Source organism: Ctenocephalides felis, unplaced genomic scaffold (genome assembly GCF_003426905.1).
Source record: "Ctenocephalides felis isolate EL2017-DRISC unplaced genomic scaffold, ASM342690v1 CF-g0.4_SCAFFOLD_03572, whole genome shotgun sequence".
NCBI classification, from domain to species: Eukaryota; Metazoa; Arthropoda; class Insecta; order Siphonaptera; family Pulicidae; genus Ctenocephalides; species Ctenocephalides felis.
Window position 1 is genome coordinate 37,177,865 of NW_020539726.1, and position 21,327 is coordinate 37,199,191.

The following is a 21,327-nucleotide window of genomic DNA, read 5'->3' on the forward strand; positions in this document are numbered from 1 at the left end:
CCCGCATAGTCACAGTCTAAACGCATTTGCAAATAATTCTGTGCGACATTTTTACTTATACTATGCTCAGCTTGGCGGCATTTTCACATTTTTCAATAAAATATTATAAAATTGAAATGTGAAAATGCCGCCGAGCTAAGCACAGTATAAGCGAAAATGTCGCACAAAATTATTTGCAAATGCGTTTAGACTGTGACTATACAGGAGCACTTTTTCAATTTTGTGTAAATTAAGGCAATTTTTTATTTTTTTTTTTGAAATTTAATTCGAAATGAAATGAAATGACGATTGTTAATCACAAAATTGGAAAAGTACATAAACAGTCTAAACGCACTCGAGTAAATATTTGTATCAGAGTGGCGCTTAGACTGTGCTTAGCCTGGGCAATTTTTTGAATTTTTAATCCAAAACTACAAAAATATTTTATAGAAAATAAAAAATATGTAATAATTTTTTATCCTCGAGTGCAATTGTTTTTGTCAATACAAGCAGAGAGTTTTTTAGATCATTCGAATCGAACGCTAAGTTCACTCAAAAACTGTCATTTTTTGCAGATTTAGCTCTGTATCTCCGAAACCGCTGGACCTACCCTTGTCAAAAATTAATAACCACTTCTCCCAATCATTACAAATTGAATGTTTTTTTTATATCATTCAAATCCGATACTCAGTTCTCTCAAAAACTCGAATTCTATTTTCTGCACTCTTTGCTTTGTATCTCCGTAACTGCTAGACCTGCCTTCGCCAAAAACTAATCAGCACGTCTTCCTATCAATAGAAATCGAATGTTTTTTAAACCATTCAAATCGATTGATCTGTGCGCCCGAAAACGTGGACGAAAAAATGCGGACATACAAAACGCACACACACACATCCATTTAGTTTCTGAGGTATGCCAGCAAAATGTTCAGAAACCTTCAAAATGTCGAGAAATGCATAAATTTACATTTTCGATTTTCGGACCATTACTATAACTATCCTACGGGAATAAAAATATACTTATAAAAGGTAAAAAATATACTGGTCTACTTTTTTTTTAATTATAATATTTATTACAACTGTTAAATAATATAACATTTAGCAATAATGATAATAATAAATATAAATTTAAATAAATAAGAGTACAATGGATAGAATTTACATTAAAATGATATTCGTAGTATGATGATTTAAGCTAATAATAATAAAAAATAACTGGAGAAGTAAATAAGGAATAACTAAAATATTTATATAGAATTATAAAACTGAACGCAAATATAAATTGTACTTCACAAATAACTAAAATTAAATTCGATTAAAATTTAGTTAAATAAATAGCATAATACAAACAATAATATGAAGTGACGTAAAAATTGTATGTGTAACAAATTTATAATAGGTTGTCAAATATCTCCCTTCCGCCTTTTTTGTATTATAAACCAAGAGCAAAAAAGCGGAAGGTAGATATTTGACAACCTAATATATTGGTGACCCCGAGATACGACATTTAAAATATATTTAGAGCAAGATATTAAAATATTCTGATACAAAATTATAAAAATTTAGCAAATCTATATAATGATGACCTCGACATATGACATCTAAACAGGTATTTAACGCAACTTATTATAATAATCCGATATACAATTATGGAAAATTAGTAAATCTTTATATTGGTGACCCAGACATTTCACATGTCCTTTACGATTTGTCCACCGGCTCTCGGTCTATTACCTTGTAGCGCATGAAAAGTCTTTTGATGAAATACCGTAAAACGTGTTGTAAAAGACGTAAAAGAGAGAGAGTTCACAAAAAGTAATAGGTTTTAATATTAGAGTCGGTTTAATATTAAAAATATGATTTGCAGAACCGCTCTCTACTCTATCTCTTCTCATGTTCAAATTGATACTAGCTAGTAGGTAGGTACTTGCAACTTTCATCTTTTGAAAGATGAAATAAAAGGTGAAAATATGTATAAAATGCATTGCAAACAGAAGTTAAATAGTAAGAAATTTCATATTAATTTTTACTAGATGAGAAATTTGATGTCCAGGCTTCATGATTTATTTATGGTTTTAGCATAAATGCAGTATAAAAAATTCAGAAAATAATAATATAATGTCTTTAGTAAAAAAAACAATAAACGTTAGAGCTCCAACGCTTTAGTTCATAATTAAATTAATTTTGTTATACTTAATTCAAAACTATTATTATTATTATATACTTTCAGACAGCTAATTAAATTATCTATAATTCGGCGTATAATAATTCATAACGTTTCTAACAAAATTATATAATAAAAATTATTCGAACTTGAAAATCAAAATGACGAGTCTATAACATTAGTTTCATCCGTTGCGGGTTTTCGTATCCACGTTTATTTTAATATAAATAAATAAAAATATAATAATAATATTATATATTGCTAAAAACCTACTAAAATCGCCTTCAAATCTGTATATAAGGTTTAATAACTTTTCAAACAAAATTTAATATAAAAAATGCGCGAAGTTTGAAATTTAGTATCTAATTATTAGCCATTGGTGAATTTGGTCGATTACTTATTTTTACTTTTGGCATTATTGTAATAAAATTTATTAGCATTTTTATATATCTGGATATGTCACTAAAAAGTCAATAAAATTATCTATAAATCTGTATATAAAAACCTGTAAATGTTACAACAAAATTATATAAAAATAATTCATCAAACTTTGCAATAAAAATCTTCATCAAGCGCCCACATTGTTATAGCTCCAACGCTTTGGTTTATAATTACATTTATTTTGTTACAATTAAATTAAAAATATTATTATTATTATATATCATTAGAAGGCTAATTAAATTATCTATAAATCAGTTGTGTAATAAATCATAACTTTTCTAACAATCTATATGAAAATATCACACTTGATTTTACCACACAACATAATTGCTTCAATAATTTAGTCCATAATTTTCATATTAGTTACTTTTTGGCAATTGTAACTTCTAAAGTACATTTTTCTTACTATTAATTTAATAAACATCATTGTTTATGTTCAAATCTTAGGTGAATTAATTTGTAAAATCTAGTTCATTTGTGCACTATTCAATCTAACATCAACTTGCTAAATATTCCATATCCGATGCCTAACAAATGAATTTTTGACACGTTAAACAAAATTCTGAATCATTTTTTAATAAGTAGAAATATTTTTATTGTATTGTTAAATAATTTAGTAAAGTAAAGCAAAATGTGATATGCATAAGTTTAAACAAATAATGTAAATGCATATTTTGGTTTTGTTGCGTTATTTATTAAACTGAATTATGTAATTTCATCTGCCAAACATATACTGTTGACTATGTCTTATTGTAATTTCTAGCACATCTCAGCTGCTTTTCGGCAATAATAATGCAGCCATTACATTTTTCTTGTATATTATTTCCTAATATTATCTAGGCTCATGTCAGCTAAATTCGAATTTCAAGTGAATTGACATTTCTAACAGATGACAGTTCAAATGCATTCAATGCCAAACCATGATAAGTGGTTTTTGTAATTTTTGTCATTTTTTCTACAATATTACTATAGTTTTATCGTTCATTAAATCTTAAAAATTTTCTTTGACAAACTCTGAAAAGAATTATCAAGATCCGAATAACCGTTTAGAAGAAGTATCGAATCATACACCCGTACAGAAGAATTTTATATATAAGTTATATAAAAACATATATATATATATATATATATATATATATATATGTTTCTATTAGATATTATGTTAAATTTGATAAAACTCGAAAACGGCTGAACCGATTTGGTCATTTTTAGTATTGAAATATTAGTACTAATCCAGAGATTGTGCAAAATGTGAGAAAGTACCTAAAAACCGCGTGAAATCTTCACATTTGCATTTCAAAATTTTTCGTAGATGCGTAATTTAAAATTAAACATTAAAGGGCGGCTCATACGTCAAATGTCAAATGGTTTTGAAAAATTATATGTATTTAAATCTAATGAGGTGTTTTAGATAAATATTATTTAATTGCAGTAAGTTGTTTTATTTATACACAAAATTATCAATCCTTTTTACTCGTATGCAAAATACATGCAAATCTCGCAATTTGCGGATGGAAAGGGTTAAACGTGTTGCATATTAGAAACTCAAAATATCAACTTTTTAAATTTATGGCACTCTTTATTTGCAAATATTTATTTTTATCAAAAGCCAATATTCTTAAAGTACTCATTTGTATATTTTCATATTTATTTGTAAAATTAAAATAGATTGCAATGGTAGAATGCATTTTGGTATGTCTTGGTTAAAAAAAATACCAATTTTATCATTAATATCAACTTGGTGAATGTATTTTTTTAATGTTAAGCAACAAAAATTAGATGTTTTACTTATAAAATTAATTTGCAAACATATACAGTGACCACGAATAATACACGGCACGGCTTTTCATTTGTTTTATTATTTTCAATACAATTATTTACTGAAGACGGGATAAAATATTCTTCAGATCTAGAAAGATTTTTTATATCAGGACATTTATCATCAAATCAAGATTCCTACTAGGACATAACCTTAAAATCTAATGTTTTTCCGAACAATATGGTTCTCGCATACATTTACGCCATATATACGCATATAATCAAAGCAATCATACTCACGCGACACGACGACCAATCACAATTGACCCGTATAGAAATGATATCATCGAGAGCGACCCGAGCGTAACGCTCTTCCTTTGCATTTTCACAAATTTACACCCTTAAAGAAGTTTTACTTAAAAAAAATTGAATTAGAAGCCGACTATTTATATTATCATAAATGAATAGTAAAATAAGATTTAAACAAAAATAAGACTTATATGTATTTTTTTTTTAATTTCAGCACACATCGAGCATATCAGAGAAGTCGCAGGAATCGATCATGTGGGAATAGGAGCAGGATATGATGGAGTTAATTTGTAAGTATATATTTTATAAATTATACATATATATACATATATATATATATATATATATATATCATATACATACATACATTATGTCAACTTGTTCAAGATATTCTCTTTATATATAAAAGATTGATAGTTTTTGTTTGAAATATATACAAATATATATATATATATATATATATATATATATATATATATATATATATATATCATATACAGATTTTATCAAAGTCAGAATAAAATAAGTATTTTATCAGGACACGTATCAGACCCTCTTTTGACATGAGATATTTGAGTGTGAATAATATTAGTGATAGATCATACCTCCGTTTATTTGATATATGGACATTTGAATACATACACATACACACACACACACACACATATATATATATATATATATATATATATATATACATCTATAAATTTTCGTATGACAAATAGTTTGATTGCACGATGGCGTAAATCTTTATGATGTGCAGAGAAACGTGACAAAAATATTTCCAAATATATATGTTATTCACGAAAATATATTTCGGCTAAATTTATGGATATATATATATATATATATATATTTACTAGATGACCCGACAGATATTGTTATGTACCCACGTCTACAATTCAAAAGTTCCAAATTTTTTAATATCCTATTCTATACTTTTTAATATCCTATTTGATGTCCTGTATTTATAATTTATTTATGGTCCTAACATAAGCAGTATAAGCAATTCAGATAAAAATAATATAGTATCTGCGGTAAAAAAATAATATCACACTTGATTTTACAACACGACATAATTTCTTCAATAATTTAGTAATATGATTTTCATAATCTCGCACGATATATTAGTTTATCTTAAAAATTCTCTTTGACAAACTCTAAAAAGAATTATCAAAATCCGAATAACCGATAAGGAATAGTATTGAAACATACACTCGTACAGAAAATATGTATATATTAAATATATAGATGAAAGCTAGATAATTTAAAACTGTGCTCACAAAATTGTTTAAAATATAATAAATATTTTCAACCACACTGTAATATATTTTGAGGAAAATTAATACAAAATACGAATTTGCAAAAAATCTTATATAACCATTTATAATGATAAATAAATAAATATAATGAACTCTACATGATTTTTCTCATTATGAATTAACGTCATAAATTAGAATATATTTGTTTCTTTTTAAATTAACAAAAAACTAATTTTTTAATTCTGGCTAAAGTTTTGAGCCTCACTTAATACTTTAAATAAATAACTTTAACCTTGTAATGCAGTTTATATAATTCTTATAAATAAATATTAGACAAATGTTACAGTATTTATAACAAACTATTTGAAAATATTTAATGTTCTTCGGATGTGTAATTATGGTACGGGAAGTTCCAGCAATTTGCCTTAAGGCACGGTGCCGTACACTCCACTACGTCTCATTATGAATTAACGTCGTAGATTAGAATATGTTTGTTTTTTTTTAAATTAGCAAAAATTTTAATTTTTTTAACTGTAAAATTTTGCCCGATTTATGTATAATGTAACATTTCGACTATATATTGTTTTTTATAATATTTTTAAGATCTTGTTTATTAATTAACAAATGTAAAATAGATATTTATATTTATATGGTAGTTTTATATTAACATTATAAATCAAATTTATTTAAACATTTCATTAATAAACGATGCTATTTCATAAATAGTGATGCTTTACATACATACAAAATTATATCACAAAAAATTAAGACAAAATTCTATCTAAATATAGATTATATTTCATTTTTTAAATCTTTTTGATTTAGTTGAGCAAAAATTTCATTTATTTTATTAGAAAGATTTATATTTTATTTATATGGATGTTTTCAGCAATATTGACAATTGTTAGTTCAGTGTTTTGTATTTATTAAATTCTTACCTGTTAAAATTAATGGAATTTTATATAAATTTCATATCTTGGATATGAACTGAGATTTTTAATATTTTCTATAACTTAAGTTGGATATAAATACACACGATGAGGCAAAAAAAATTAAAATCGGTTCAGTAATTTAGGAGTCTATTACGGACAAACATCCTGAGACAAACTTACACACACACATATATATATGTATATATATATATATATATATATATATATAAACATAATAAATCATAAATCAATTTATCTGTATTCGAGAAACATAGACAACTGTCATTGTACAGAATACTCTTAAAATTCGTCTTAAAATAATTGATCATATTAAAATTTTATTATTTAGAATATGAACTAAGATTTTTAATAGAGCCTATAACCTAAGTTGGATGTATAAGCACACAATGAGCCAATAAAATTTAAAATCGGTTCAGTAGTTTAGCACTACATTCAGGACAAACATCAGATGAAAGCCATTGGTAGAAGTTAAAATACATCTTGATATAAATTTCATTAGATGATGTATTGTTTTCGATATTTCATTTCCGTGAAATAAGTTTGTTATTTATTACTGACTGGTACTAAAACTAAGAATCCATTAACTAGAGTTTATATATATATATATATATATATATATATATATATATATATATATATATATATAATTTTAGTAGCATATGTTCCCGACTTGCACGTAGGCGATATAAAACAGTGATTTAATATTGCATAGAGCACGTACCTGTGTACGATATATATATATATATATATATATATATATATACATGTGTTTATTATGTTTGTCGAGTATTGTATATAGTGCAATACAGTATTTGCAGAATCTAAAATCTAAGACACGTATTTCACGCCGCTCTATTGAATTTGCAGGAGGTAATTTTCTACAAAATTGAAAAATTGGATAATTGCATTCCGATATATATATATATATATATATATATATATATATATATACAAAAATATTCCTGGTTTGGAAATTTTAGTGTGATAAATTTATTTAAACAAATCGTTCATTTTGACATAAGGATTATTAGAGAGTAAAATAAAGATGAGTCACGATGTTCGACCGGAATAAACTCCTAAACTACTGAACCGATTTTGAATTTTATTTGATCATATTTTGCATTTATATTCAACTTAGGTTATAGGCTATATTAGAAACTTTAGTTCATACTACAAGTATTAAAATTTTAGAAATTTCAATTAATTTTGACAGATACATTTTATAAAAATGAAACTATATGAAGACAGTTGTCAATGTTTCTAATTTGCATTTGATTTACAATGGAGATATTATAAATCAAACCTTGTGATCAAAACATTACATTAATCAATCACAAAAACTAGTGGTGTATGGCATCGCGCCTTAAGGCAAATTGCTCGAACTTCCCGTACCATAACGAAATGATCGAGGAATATTAAGTTTTTTTAAATAGATTATAGTATATACTGTAGCTTTCATTATTCATATTTTGTAGACGAAATATAAGAGCTTATGAATCTGACAATGATGTTTATATTATTATTATTAAAATGTAAATGAAATACTTAATCATTCGGATTTGAAATGAGGGACATTGTATAATATTTATAAGATTTGCATAAACTAAATTGCAGAGTTAGAATTATTTTTTGAAGTATATCTGTGAGCTTTATGAATTTAGCTAGAATTAAAATTAAATTTAGAATTTCGATATACAAAAAAACTCGATTTTTGTTTTAATTTTAGATTTTTTTCCAATAGCAATTGTTTCGTCAATACAGGCAAAAAGCTTTTTGAATCATTCAAATCGGATGCTTAGTTCTCTCAAAAACTGGTATTTTTTGCACATTTAGCTCTGTATCACCGAAACTGCTAGGCATACCATTGCCAAAAACTAATAACCACTTCTCCCAATCATTACAAATTGAATGTTTTTTAGATCATTCAAATCTGATACTCCGTTCTCTCAAAAACTCGATTTGTATTTTTTGCACTCTTTGCTCCGTATCTCTAAAACGGCTGGACCTGCCTTTGCCAAAAACTAATCAGCAAATCTCCCTATCAATAGGAATTGAATGTTTTTTAAATCATGTAAATCGGTTGGTCCGTGCGCCCGAAAACGCACACACACATCCATCTTTTTCTGAAGTATGCCAAAATGTTCAGAAACTTTTGAAACGTGAAGAAATGCAAATATATTTTTTATCGATTTTTGGACGATTACAATAACTTATCCTACAGGATGATAATATTTATTGACAGTTTAGGAATTCATGTTTTAGCCAATTCAAAAAGAAACAAGTAATTCAATGTATAATGTCAATTCATGATGAGAAGAAGTAATTTTAACATAGCACAATAAAGTGGCAAAAATTCAAAAAAAAAAGTTAGAATATTTTTAACAGACCCATGTACCTCTAGATAATATATTTCAGTATTCATTATCTAAAATATCGTCCGAAATCTATTATCTTTTATCTATGTCTAGGTGATAGTATTTGCGATGGTGATGTGTTTTGCACCGATGAATTTCCTCATATTATCGAAATATCATATATCACATCACATTCGAAGATAATAATATGGAGTAGAGATAAGAGCATATCTTGTCCTTGTTCTTGTTCTTGTAACTTGGTTCTAACACGTAATTTCAATTCATACGTTTCGAGATATGAGATAGACGACGACGGTGGAGGACGGTGGAGTGCAAAGTTTTGCTTTGTATTAGTCGAAGGATTGAATATATCGTGGATATATATATATATATATATATATATATATATATATAACTGGTGATCTATCTAGTGGTCCTAGTTATCTAGTCATCTTACCGTTTAGATATTTCTATAAAGAAAACATATAAAGTATTATGCATCGCTAGAAAGGTTTCAAAATTCTTAGTTTTTTTTCCATATATCGCAACTTCAAATTCCACACGGTGTGGCCTATAGGCAAGTTGCTATCGATAAATTCTTCATACATCATTCAGTCTACCACTCCTTCCTTCTTAATTTTATCGTAGATAGTTTTACATTCATTTTATTCAAAATCTATCAAATTTATTTTATCCAAGATTTATCAAATTTTTAACGACCTCCCAATTTCAATCGCTCAATTTTTTGCATTTTACTCGTACTTTAATTTACTTTTTGATGTCTCTTTAGCTCCTGGTAAATTACTCCACCTCCTGGTACAAATTTTTACTTCTCTGCAGATCTCTCCACATTCTCGTAGATTTTTTTATATTTGTTTTTGAATCTATCACTTTACGTCTTATAGTTTCTTTTTTCTACATTTAGATGTCTTTACATCTTCGTCGGTATTTTTACTTTCAGATTTATTGGCTTTCTAGTCGCTATTCATACTTTGATGTCGATCTCTTCTTTTTATTGTAGTTTATTTTAGTGGTATATCCTTTCACATAATGATGGATTTTTCTGGATGCTTGTAGATCTCTCTACATTTTGCTAGATCTCTCCACTTACTTGTAGATTTGTCATTAAAATTTTTATAATCTTAATTACAAGATACTTAAATGGTTCTTTTTCTAGTGGAGTTGACTACACTCTGGTTGATTTTTTGTTCTACTTTCTAGTCCTTCTTCAACTTTCTAATTTTTTTTTCTTTAGATCTTTCCACTTTGCACTGGTAGATCATCTCTCATCTCTCATCTCATCTCAACTTCTTGGTATATTTCTCAACGTCTTGGTAGATCTTTTAATATTTTGGTAGATCTTTTTATGTCTTTGTAGAACTCTGAAAGTCTTGGCAGATCTCTTAGCATCTTAGTAGATCTTTCAACGTCTTGGAAGATCTTTCCACGTTTTTGTAGAGCTCTGAAAGTCTTGATAGATTAATTAACACTTCTATAGATTTCTTAGATCACTCAGCTTTTTGTTAGATCTTTACCTCCCTGAGGATCTCTTTGCCTCCAAGAGGATCTCTAGACCTCCCAGAAGATCTCTAGACCTCCCAGAAGATCTCTTAACCTCCCAGAGAATCTCTAAACCTCCCAGAGAATCTCTAAACCTCCCAGAGAATCTCTAAACCTCCCAGAGGATCTATAAACCTTCCAGAGGATCTCTAAACCTCCCAGAGGATCTCTAAACCTTCCAGAGGATCTCTAAACCTCCCAGAGGATCTCTAAACCTTTCAAAAGATATTTTTGCCTCTATGAAAATATCTTTACTTTCCTGACAATCTCTATACCTCCAAGAGAATCTCTATACCTCCAAGAAAATCTCTATACCTCCAAGAAAATCTTTATACCTCCAAGAAAATCTCTATACCTCCAAGAAAATCTCTATACCTCCAAGAAAATCTCTATACCCCCAAGAAAATCTTTATACCTCCAAGAAAATCTATACCTCCAAAAGAATCTCTATACCTCCAAAAGAATTTCTATACCTCCAAAAGAATTTCTATACCTCCCTGAGAATCTCTATACCTTTCTGACAGTTTCTAAACCTCCCTGAATATTTCTTCACTTCCCTGAAGATCTCTTCGCCTCCCAAAGGATCTTTTCACCCCCCTGAAAATCTCTTTAACTCCTTGAAGATCGCTTTACCTCCCTCAGGATTTTCATACTTTCCTGAAAATCTTTTAACCTCCTTGAAGATCTCTACACATCCCAAACGATTTCTCCACCGTTCTAAAAAATCTCCAAAATCTTCTACATCTCTCATTTTCTCATACACATCTCCACCGCCCAACTTTCTCTCCACCTTCACCTACAAAATTTCCTTCTAAATTCCTCCCACAACAACCCATCTCCACCTACACTTTTCACTCCTCCACCGTCGTATTCTAACATTGAAATGGCCTCATAAAATTAATCCGTTTTGGAATTTCTATGGTCGTCCGATCGGACGAACGCACGACGAAGTTAAACTTTCTTGCTTCCGAATCCTTTTACAGACGAAGCTTTATCAAAGGGGTTGATTCTTCAAAGTTGGAAGCCATACGCTGAATATATAATACGGGGATTGAATTATGTAATAAATACTAGTATACAGGGATAATACATACAATTATGTAATAAGAGATATTTAAACTAGTGGTGTACGGCATCGTGTCTTAAGGCAAATTGCTGAAACTTCCCGTACCATAATGAGATATTGGAGAAATTTTAAACGTTTTCAAATATATTATTACAAATACTGTAACTTGAATTATTTTTGCTATCTTGTTATAGCTGAGCAAATAAAATGTAAATCATAAATAAATCAATTTATCTCCAGATCATTAACAACAATCGTCATTTCATTTCGAGTTCAATTTAAAAAAAAAAAATAGTTGCAAAATTTACACAAAATTGAAAAAGTGCTCCGGTATAGTTACAGTCTAAAGGTATTTGCAAATAATTCTGTGCGACATTTTCACTTATACTGTGCTCAGCTTGGCGGCATTTTCACATTTTTCAATAGTTTTATTTTAATTCGGAAAAGTGCTTCAGTACGTAAACAATCTAAACGCACTTGGGTAAACATTTGTACCAGAGTGGCGCTTAGGCTGGGTGATTTTTTGTATTTTTAAACCTAACATTTAATCTAATTGTACGAATTTAAATTGATTTCTTTTTGACATTTTTTACTTCCCGTAGGGTAGTTATAGTAATGGGCTGAAAATCAAAACTGAAAATTTTTGCATTTCTCGACGTTTTGAAGGTTTCTGAACATTTTACTAGCATACCTCAGAAAAAATTGATGTGTGTGTGTGTTTTGTATGATCACATTTTTTGTCCACGTTTTTGGGCGTACGGATCAACCGATTTGAATGGTTTAAAAAACATTCGATTCCTATTGATAGGGAGATGTGCTGATTAGATTTTGGCAAAGGCAGGTCCAGTCATTCCGGAGATGCGGAGCAAAAAGTGCAGAAAATAAAAATCAAGTTTTTGAGAGATCGAAGCATCGGATTTGAATGATCCAAAAAACATTCAATTCGTAATGGGAGAAGTGGTGATTATTTTTTGGCAAAGGCAGGTCAAGCGGTTTCGGAGATACAGAGCTAAGTGTGCAAAAAATGGCAGTTTTTGAGTGAACTAATCGTCCGATTTGAATGATCTAAAAAACTTTCTGCTTGTATTGACAAAACAAGTGCTAAAAAAATTTTACATCTTTTTATATTTTACATTAAAGATTTTTGTAATATTGGATTAAAAATTCAAAAAATTACCCACGCTAAGCACAGTCTAAGCGCCACTCTGGTACAAATCTTTATCCCAGTGCTTTTAGACTGTATATGTACTGGAGAACTTTTCCAATTTTGTGAAAACTATTGAAAAATGTGAAAATGCCGACAAGCTAAGCACAGTCTAAGTAAAAATGTCGCATAGAACTATTTGCAAATGCGTTTAGACTGCGACTAACGGGAGCACTTTTTCAATTTTGTGTAAATTAGACAAATATTTTTTTTTTAAATTGAATTCGAAATGAAATGACGATTATTAATGTTCTGGAGATAAATTGATTTATGATTTATGATTTACATTTGATTTTCTCAGATATAACAAGATAAATAATTAAAGAAAAAATAATTAAAGTTACAGTATTTGTAATAATATATTTGAAAACGTTTAAAATGTCTCGAATATTTCATTACGGTACGGGAAGTTCCAGCAAATTATTTTAAGGCACGATGCCATACACCACTAGTTTATTCATTATATCCTTTACAATTATCTATGATACCTGTACATACAATTCCAAATTATGATCCCATCTAGAGACCTCTAACATTCCGATTAAGACCCCGTTTAAAGCAATTCCCCCAATTAGCTTGCAACCGACCTTACTCCACCGTCCTTTATACCTTTCCTCCACCGTATCGTGTTTTACTCTCTTTTCGCCCCATGGACAAAACTTTAAGTTTAGCACTTGAATAACACGTGACCTAATTGCAAAATGAATTAACGACGCAATTTCTATGTTCTTTGTAGCACTTTTGGGTTGTTTTCAATTTAGGGGAGACCTGGGATTGCTTTATACTAATAATAAACGTCTCTTTGGGTAATAAAACTTGTCTACCAATAATTACAAAATTTACAAACCTAATTCAACCCTTTTTACTCTACTACTTTATACTGTTATATATGTAGTTTCCGATGGACTTTTGTTAGTAATTTCGTTAAGTGCAAGCCATGTTGTTCTTTCATTATAATAACCGTTACAAAAACCACCATAGATGGCTCTCACGAGTTTTGTTTTTCTTGCTCCACCGCAGTCGGTAGCAAGTGGTGAATGCTCCACCGGCAAAAGTTGTAACTCCATCCAATATAACTTTGTGTTGTATTAGCCGATAGTTTAGGTCGAAGTAATAAGTTTATAGAAATAATAGACAATTTTTAAATTGAATAATAAATTTTTTGGTATTTTTTATTATTTCAGAGTGCCAAGAGGTCTAGAAGACGTCTCAAGATATCCTTTTCTATTCCAACATCTTCTGGCAACTGGCAGATGGTCAGAAATGGATCTAAAAAAATTGGCAGGACAGAATCTGTTGAGAGTGTTACGACAAGTAGAAAACGTAAGTAGATAAATCAAATAAATTCTTTTCATAAAATATTTCTCCTCTCGTTAGTTTTATTTTTAAAATAATTTCTTCACAAGTTTTACCTGCGTCTCCACCGTAGCAAAAAAAAATATGAAAAAAAAGTTCATCATATCTACTGCTGCTCCTCTTTTTCACGTTATATTTTCTTTTACGATGAGGAATTTTTTGAAAAGCAATTGAACTGCAATGAAAAGTTGTTTTTCGTTTTTCCAATCGAAACTAATACGAAGTTTTGCGTCTTTGCTGGAAATAATTTGCTAACTTTACGAAATAGACAGGGAGTCGAAGAGACGATCGTTAAAATTCTGTTTTTTTTACTTGTGGAATAAATTTTTTCTAGTTTATTTTTGCATTTTTAATATACCAGTTATATAATCAATTATTAATTTTACTGAATTAATTATTTAACTGGTTACTAAATTTAATATGTAAATAGCTGATTTATTAATTAGTTAAATAAAACATCAACTAGATGGCTAATTAACTCATCAATTAGTTGGCTAATCAAATCATCAATTACTTGTTTTTTTACATCATTTATTGGTTGGTTCATTAAGTCGTCAATTAGCAGGTAAATAATATCATCAATCACTAAGTTAATTATATCATCAATTAGTTGACTAATTAAGTCATCAGTAAGTTTTCTAATTAAGTCATTAGGTTGTTGGATAGCTAAATTATCAATTAGTTGCAAATTAATTAATGACTAGTAAATTAAATCATTCATAAAAAATTCATCAATTAACTGTCTAACTAAATGATTAATTACTTATGTAAGCATATCATCAATTAGTTTCAATCAATTTGAATTAATATTTAATTAGTCATTCAAATTATTTACTAATTAGCAATTTAAATCAACTAATTAATTTGCAAACTGAATTATTAGCAACTTAGCTAACTAAATGAACTAGTATTTGGTTAATATAATATTTGGTAAATAATCAAATCATCAATTAACTAACTAATCAAATCATTAATTAAATTGCTAATTTAATAAAACATTAACTGGCTAATTAAATCATCACCGAACGGGCAAATAAAATTTTGGCTAATTAAATAATTGATTAGTTGGGTAATTCAATAATAAATTAACTCATAAATTAAATCATCAATAAACGCGTGAGTTAAACCATTAATTGAATTGCTAATTAAGTGATGAATCTACTGACTAATTAAATCATGAATAAACTAGGTTATGAAATTAATTATTAACTCACTAATTAAATCATTAATTAACTCCCTAACTAAATCAGCAATTAAATTACTAATTAAGCAATAAATCAACTGACTAATTACCGAATGAGCAAATGTTTTTTTAACTAATTGGCTAATTAAATGATTAATTTGGTTGGGTAATTCAATAATAAAATAACTCATCAATTAACTCGTTAATTGAATGATTAATTAAAATGCTAATTAAGTAATAAATTGAATGATTAATTAAAATGCTAATTAAGTATTAAATTACTGGTTAATTAAAACATCAATGAACTAAATAACTAACTTATTAATTAACTGACTAGTTAAATAATCAATTACCTCTCTAATTAAATCATCAATTAAATAACTAATTAAATAACTAATTAAATAATCAACTAAATTGCTAATTAAGTAATAAATTAACTGGCTAAGTAAATCATCAATAAATTATTAGATATCTGACTAATTAAATAAATAATTAGTTGGATAATTCAATAATGAATTAACTCATAAATTAAGTCATCAACTAACCTGCGAAGTAAATCATCAATTGAATTAATAATTAAGTAATAAATTTACTGGATAATTAAATCATTAATGAACTAGCTATTTAAATTATTAATTAACAGACGAATTAAATAATCAGATGGTTAATAAAAATCATCAATTACTTTCCAAATATAAATCATCAATTAGTTTTATGAATGAAATCATCAATTAATTTTGCATCAATTAAATAAATATAGAGTTAGTAATTCAATAATCAATTAATTAGCAAACTTTTTTAGTAAATTAAGTTACTAGTTACATTTCGAAGCAACTAATTGGAAAAATGTAGTTTAGAACAATGAAGAATTCTACAATATTAAAAATTAAATGATAAGTTATTTTAGGAATTTAAGAATAAATTATTTAAGTAAATAATTAGTTAATTAATTAAATTAATAATCAGTTAATTAGATGATTATTTTATTTTATAAAATACTAATCATTTAAAGTATATTTAGATGAGAATAAACAAAAAACGATAACTAAAATTAGTTTTGGAACTTTTTATAAATATATACACATGTTTTTTTACATTTGAGTAAATTATGTCATAGCCATAAGTCTAAACCCCATGTAACATACGTATGTATGTTTGTATGTTTTCTATGACAAAATTGTGAGAAAAAAAGTATGAATTTTCTACAACTTTATAACATCTGCAAAAGTTTTTCCGAATGTGAAAAACAACATTCGTAGATAAATATCAATCTTTTTATATAGACGATTTTATCACATGTGTAGTAAAATCTATTTTGATATTTTGGAAAAACAATGGCATAAAAAAGGGTATATATATATATATATATATATATATATATATAAATTCACCTTCTGTTTTTAATGCTGTTCTGTATTATTCTCTTTTAGGCGACAATTAGAGCAAAGGTTATATTGTATAATTTTTCGTATCGTTTTTTTGTGTTTTTATACCAAAAAACGTTTTTCTTTCTACACCCAGGATTTGTTTATAGACAGAGAGCTGGTAATTATATTATTTATAATCAATAATGAGAAAACTTGATATGTATTTTATATATTTTTATAGATGTATATCGTGGTCTTATAGAACTTACTGAAATATTACGAGAGCCTTACGACAAGTAGTTTAATTTTAAAAATTCATCAAAGTTTGAGAAAATGAGTAGTTTTCTTGACGTTTGTTAAAATTAAAATTAGTTGATTTACTTGGTATAACGATAAAGTATTTGGCCTTAATGAACATACTGAACCATTAAATGAATGAACATTTTTTACAATATTTTGAAGTGAAATAAATTTTACAAAAAATGATAGAATATAGAATTATTTAGAAAAGTTTATGCATCTTTTATCATATTTTCTTTTATCATTTATATATTTTGAGCGATAAAACTGTTCTAAAAATTGATATATGTTACTATATGTTGATAAAAATTGTTACATTAGCACTTATATTACCAAAAAGCAAATAAAATGTCAATGAATCAAATATTAGATATAAATAAGCAATATAATATAATACATTAATTTTAACTTGATACAAATAAATAGTATTTTGCAGTAAAAAAGTTGTATATATTTTGTCAATTACGCATTAAAAAAATAAATTAAAAAAGTTGACCGCAAAGTTAAATAAAATGTATTAGAATCGGACAACCCTTAATGATGATGACTTGTATTTTAAAGAAAAATTTAAGTTTTTTAAGCTCAAAAATTTGAACTAAAATTATGTCAAAAATATTCAATGACTGAACGCCTGATAAAAAATGATCGGATTGCTAAAATGACTATAAAAAATAGGGGTTGGTGATAAAAAATTAAAAATTTTTAGGTTATATGTATTTTTAATATCACATTATAAAAAACTAAAAACAAAAAAGTTTGTTTAATTAAATTAAAAAAATTATAAAATTAGGGGTGAACAACCCTTAGGAGTATTAAAAATACACGTCCGATTCTCAGACCTAGCCAATATGCACACAAAATTTTATGAAAATCGGTCAAGCCGTTTCGGAATAGTATGGGAACAAAAACTGTGGCACGAAAATTTTATATATATGGAAATTATTGCATTTCTCGATGTTTTGAAGGTTTCTGAACATTTTTAGAGAGGCATACCTCAAAAAGTACGGATCAACCGATTTGAATGGTTTAAGAAAACATTCGATCCCTGTTGATAGAGAGATGTGCTGATTAGTTTTTGGCAAAGGCAGGTCCAGCCGTTACGGAGATACGGAGCAAAGAGTGCAGAAAATACAACTCGAGTTTATGAGAGAACGGAGTATCGCATTTGAATGATCTAAAAAACATTCAATGATTGGGAGAAGAGGTGATTAGTTTTTGTCAAAGGCAGGTCCCGCCATTTCGAAGATACAGAGCTAAATGTACAAAAAATGACAGTTTTTGAGTGAATTAAGCGTCCGATTTGATTGACCTAAAAAACTTTCTGCTTGTTTTAACAAAAGAATTGTAAATTTAAACAAACAATTAAAAATTTAAAAAAATTCCCAGCCTAAAGCACAGTCTAAGCGCCACTCTGGTACAAATGTTTACCCAAGTGCGTTTAGATTGTTTGTGTACTAGAGCACTTTTCCAATTTTGTGAAAACTATTGAAAAATGTGAAAATGCAGCCAAGCTAAGTACAGTATAAGTGAAAATGTCGCACAGAATTATTTGCAAATGCGTTTAGACTGTGACTATACGGGAGCACTTCTTCAATTTTGTGTAAATTAAGGCAACTATTTTTTTTAAATTGAATTCGAAATGAAATGACGATTGTTAATGTTCTGGAGATAAATTGATTAATGATTTATAATTTACATTTGCTCACAATAAGATAGCAAAAATAATGAGAGTTACAGAGTATTTGTAATAGTATATTTGAAAACGTTTAGAATTTCTCGAATATTTCATTACGGTACGGGAAGTTCCGGCAATTTGCCTTAAGGCACGATGCCATACACCACTAGTTCAGAATTAAATTTAATTATGTGATACTTATAAAATATTTTCCGGGCTCTCGTATTAAATTAAAAGAATCACATCGTGTGTTTGGGAAACAAAGCCGTTATATTTCATTGCTAAGTGCTTCCATTGTGCATTCGTAATGAAAAGCTTTAATTTGTTACGGAAAACCGTATCACACAAACACACAAACACACAAACACACACACATATATATATATATAAATATATATATATATATATATATATATATTCAAGTGCAGTAAGTACATTACAGCGAACACTTGAAAATGAATTATTCGCATTTGCGAATGCGGATTGTGCAAATATTTAATTACATGAGATTTTTATGTGCACATCCATTATAAATTTGTTCTATTTGTTAATTTTTCACATTTCCATTTGTTATTTTAACCCGTAGAATAATTTAATAAAATCTCATAATTAATTAAATATGCATTTTTATAATACATTATAAAGTAAATATTGAAACTGTTTCAAATTGTATGAAAAATGAGAAGAACTATTTAGTTTTTTTTAAACCAATCTCTTATTAGGGTTATATATATATATATATATATATATATATATATATATATGCTAGTTATTTATTAAAGTTTCTGATGAATTAATAAAATTTCTTGTAAATTATTTCACTTGCTAATGAATATTTCAAAAGTTAGGACTAATATATATATATATATATATATATATATATATATATGTATATATATATATATATGAATGTATATTTATATGTGTATATATTATATTCGGGAAATATCTCAATATTTGAATTATAAAAAGGGTCTAAGCGAAAGGGTTCGAACATATAAGCCTTGAAGCAATTGTATTCATTGAAAGTGTAAAATGATATTATAAACTTAAAGGTCCTCATATATAACATTTTAGGTATTGTTGGACTAAACCACTTATATTTCAATTAAATTTGATATATATATATATATATATATATATATATATAAATTAAATATATAAGTTGGTTTAAAAAAACCCAAACTAAAATCCTAATCAACTACGAATATAAGTTCATTATAGGGTTCATCATAGGTTGTCAAATATCTCCCTTCCGCTTTTTTGCTCTTGGTTTATAATACAAAAAGGCGGAAGGAAGATATTTGACAACCTTATATTTATACATTTTAGTCTACCAGCTTTTCACTGGAAAAAATCTAAAATATCGTTAAAATAATTATAAAATTTTGGTTATATATTATTTATTATATACAATAAAAATTTAACCAAATTTTTTCTAGTTATAAAATAATTTTTATTTTTACGTTATCAAGATTTTTACAAGGTTATTTTGTTAGTATCTTTAATTGAGTAAGACTAAAAAAACTGAATAAAAAAATAAAATGTTATTTTTTATTTATTTATGAAATATAGTAATATATATATATATATATATATATATATATATATATTTGTATAATTTATTTAATGATAAATTTTATGTTTTTTATTTTCAGGTTCGAGACAGAATGTCCATAGACCAAATTCAGCCCTTAGATGTAAAAATTCCAGAACAAGATGTTCTAGGAAGAGTATATTGCAAATATGGAGGAAAAATTACGTGATGAATTTAAAGTAAAAATAGAAATAGTAATAATAAATTATATATAAATTTAAACCTCGTAACATAAATAATAACTATTTGTTTAAATATATAAACCAACAGAAGTGAGTGAAATCTGTGAAAAATGTTCATTGTACGTTTTGATCGTAATCTATGTCATCATCGTTACTTATATATATATATATATATATATATATATATATATATTAAATTTTCCAATCTAACACTAAGATCAACTAATTGTAAGTACTAATTACTATTTTATTTTTTTCTTTTCACTCCAATTCAATTGCTTTAGTTTTTAATTTTATTTTTAGTTTCCACTGAATGAAGGCTAGGATTATAGCCGAAACGTATGGATTTAAAATAAATTTTTGAAAGAAATTCATGTTTTTTATTGATGTTATGCCCGATTATTAGACTTTGTTAATATATATATATATATATATATATATATATATATATATATATATAATTTTTAGTTATAATGACATCTTGTGATGTTATATAATGTACTTTATTTTGCCAGGATTTACACTAATTTATTTGTCGGGACCATTCAGTTTTTTTGTTTTAATATGTGTTTCGAGAGTGTATCATTCAGATTTTTTTCTTTTTTTTTTGATATTCGT

General features: G+C 27.0%; 1 protein-coding gene across 1 annotated transcript in view; it reads left to right on the top strand.

Moving 5' to 3' along the window:
* LOC113388445 (dipeptidase 1-like) overlaps positions 1–20,696 on the top strand; it is a 158,210-nt gene extending 137,514 nt beyond the window's left edge. The window contains exons 8-10 of the mRNA XM_026625821.1: positions 4,865–4,940; positions 14,234–14,372; positions 20,589–20,696. Of these exons, the coding sequence (XP_026481606.1) occupies positions 4,865–4,940; positions 14,234–14,372; positions 20,589–20,696 (323 nt within the window). The remainder of the gene's footprint in view (positions 1–4,864; positions 4,941–14,233; positions 14,373–20,588) is intronic.
* Positions 20,697–21,327: the final 631 nt, after the last annotated feature.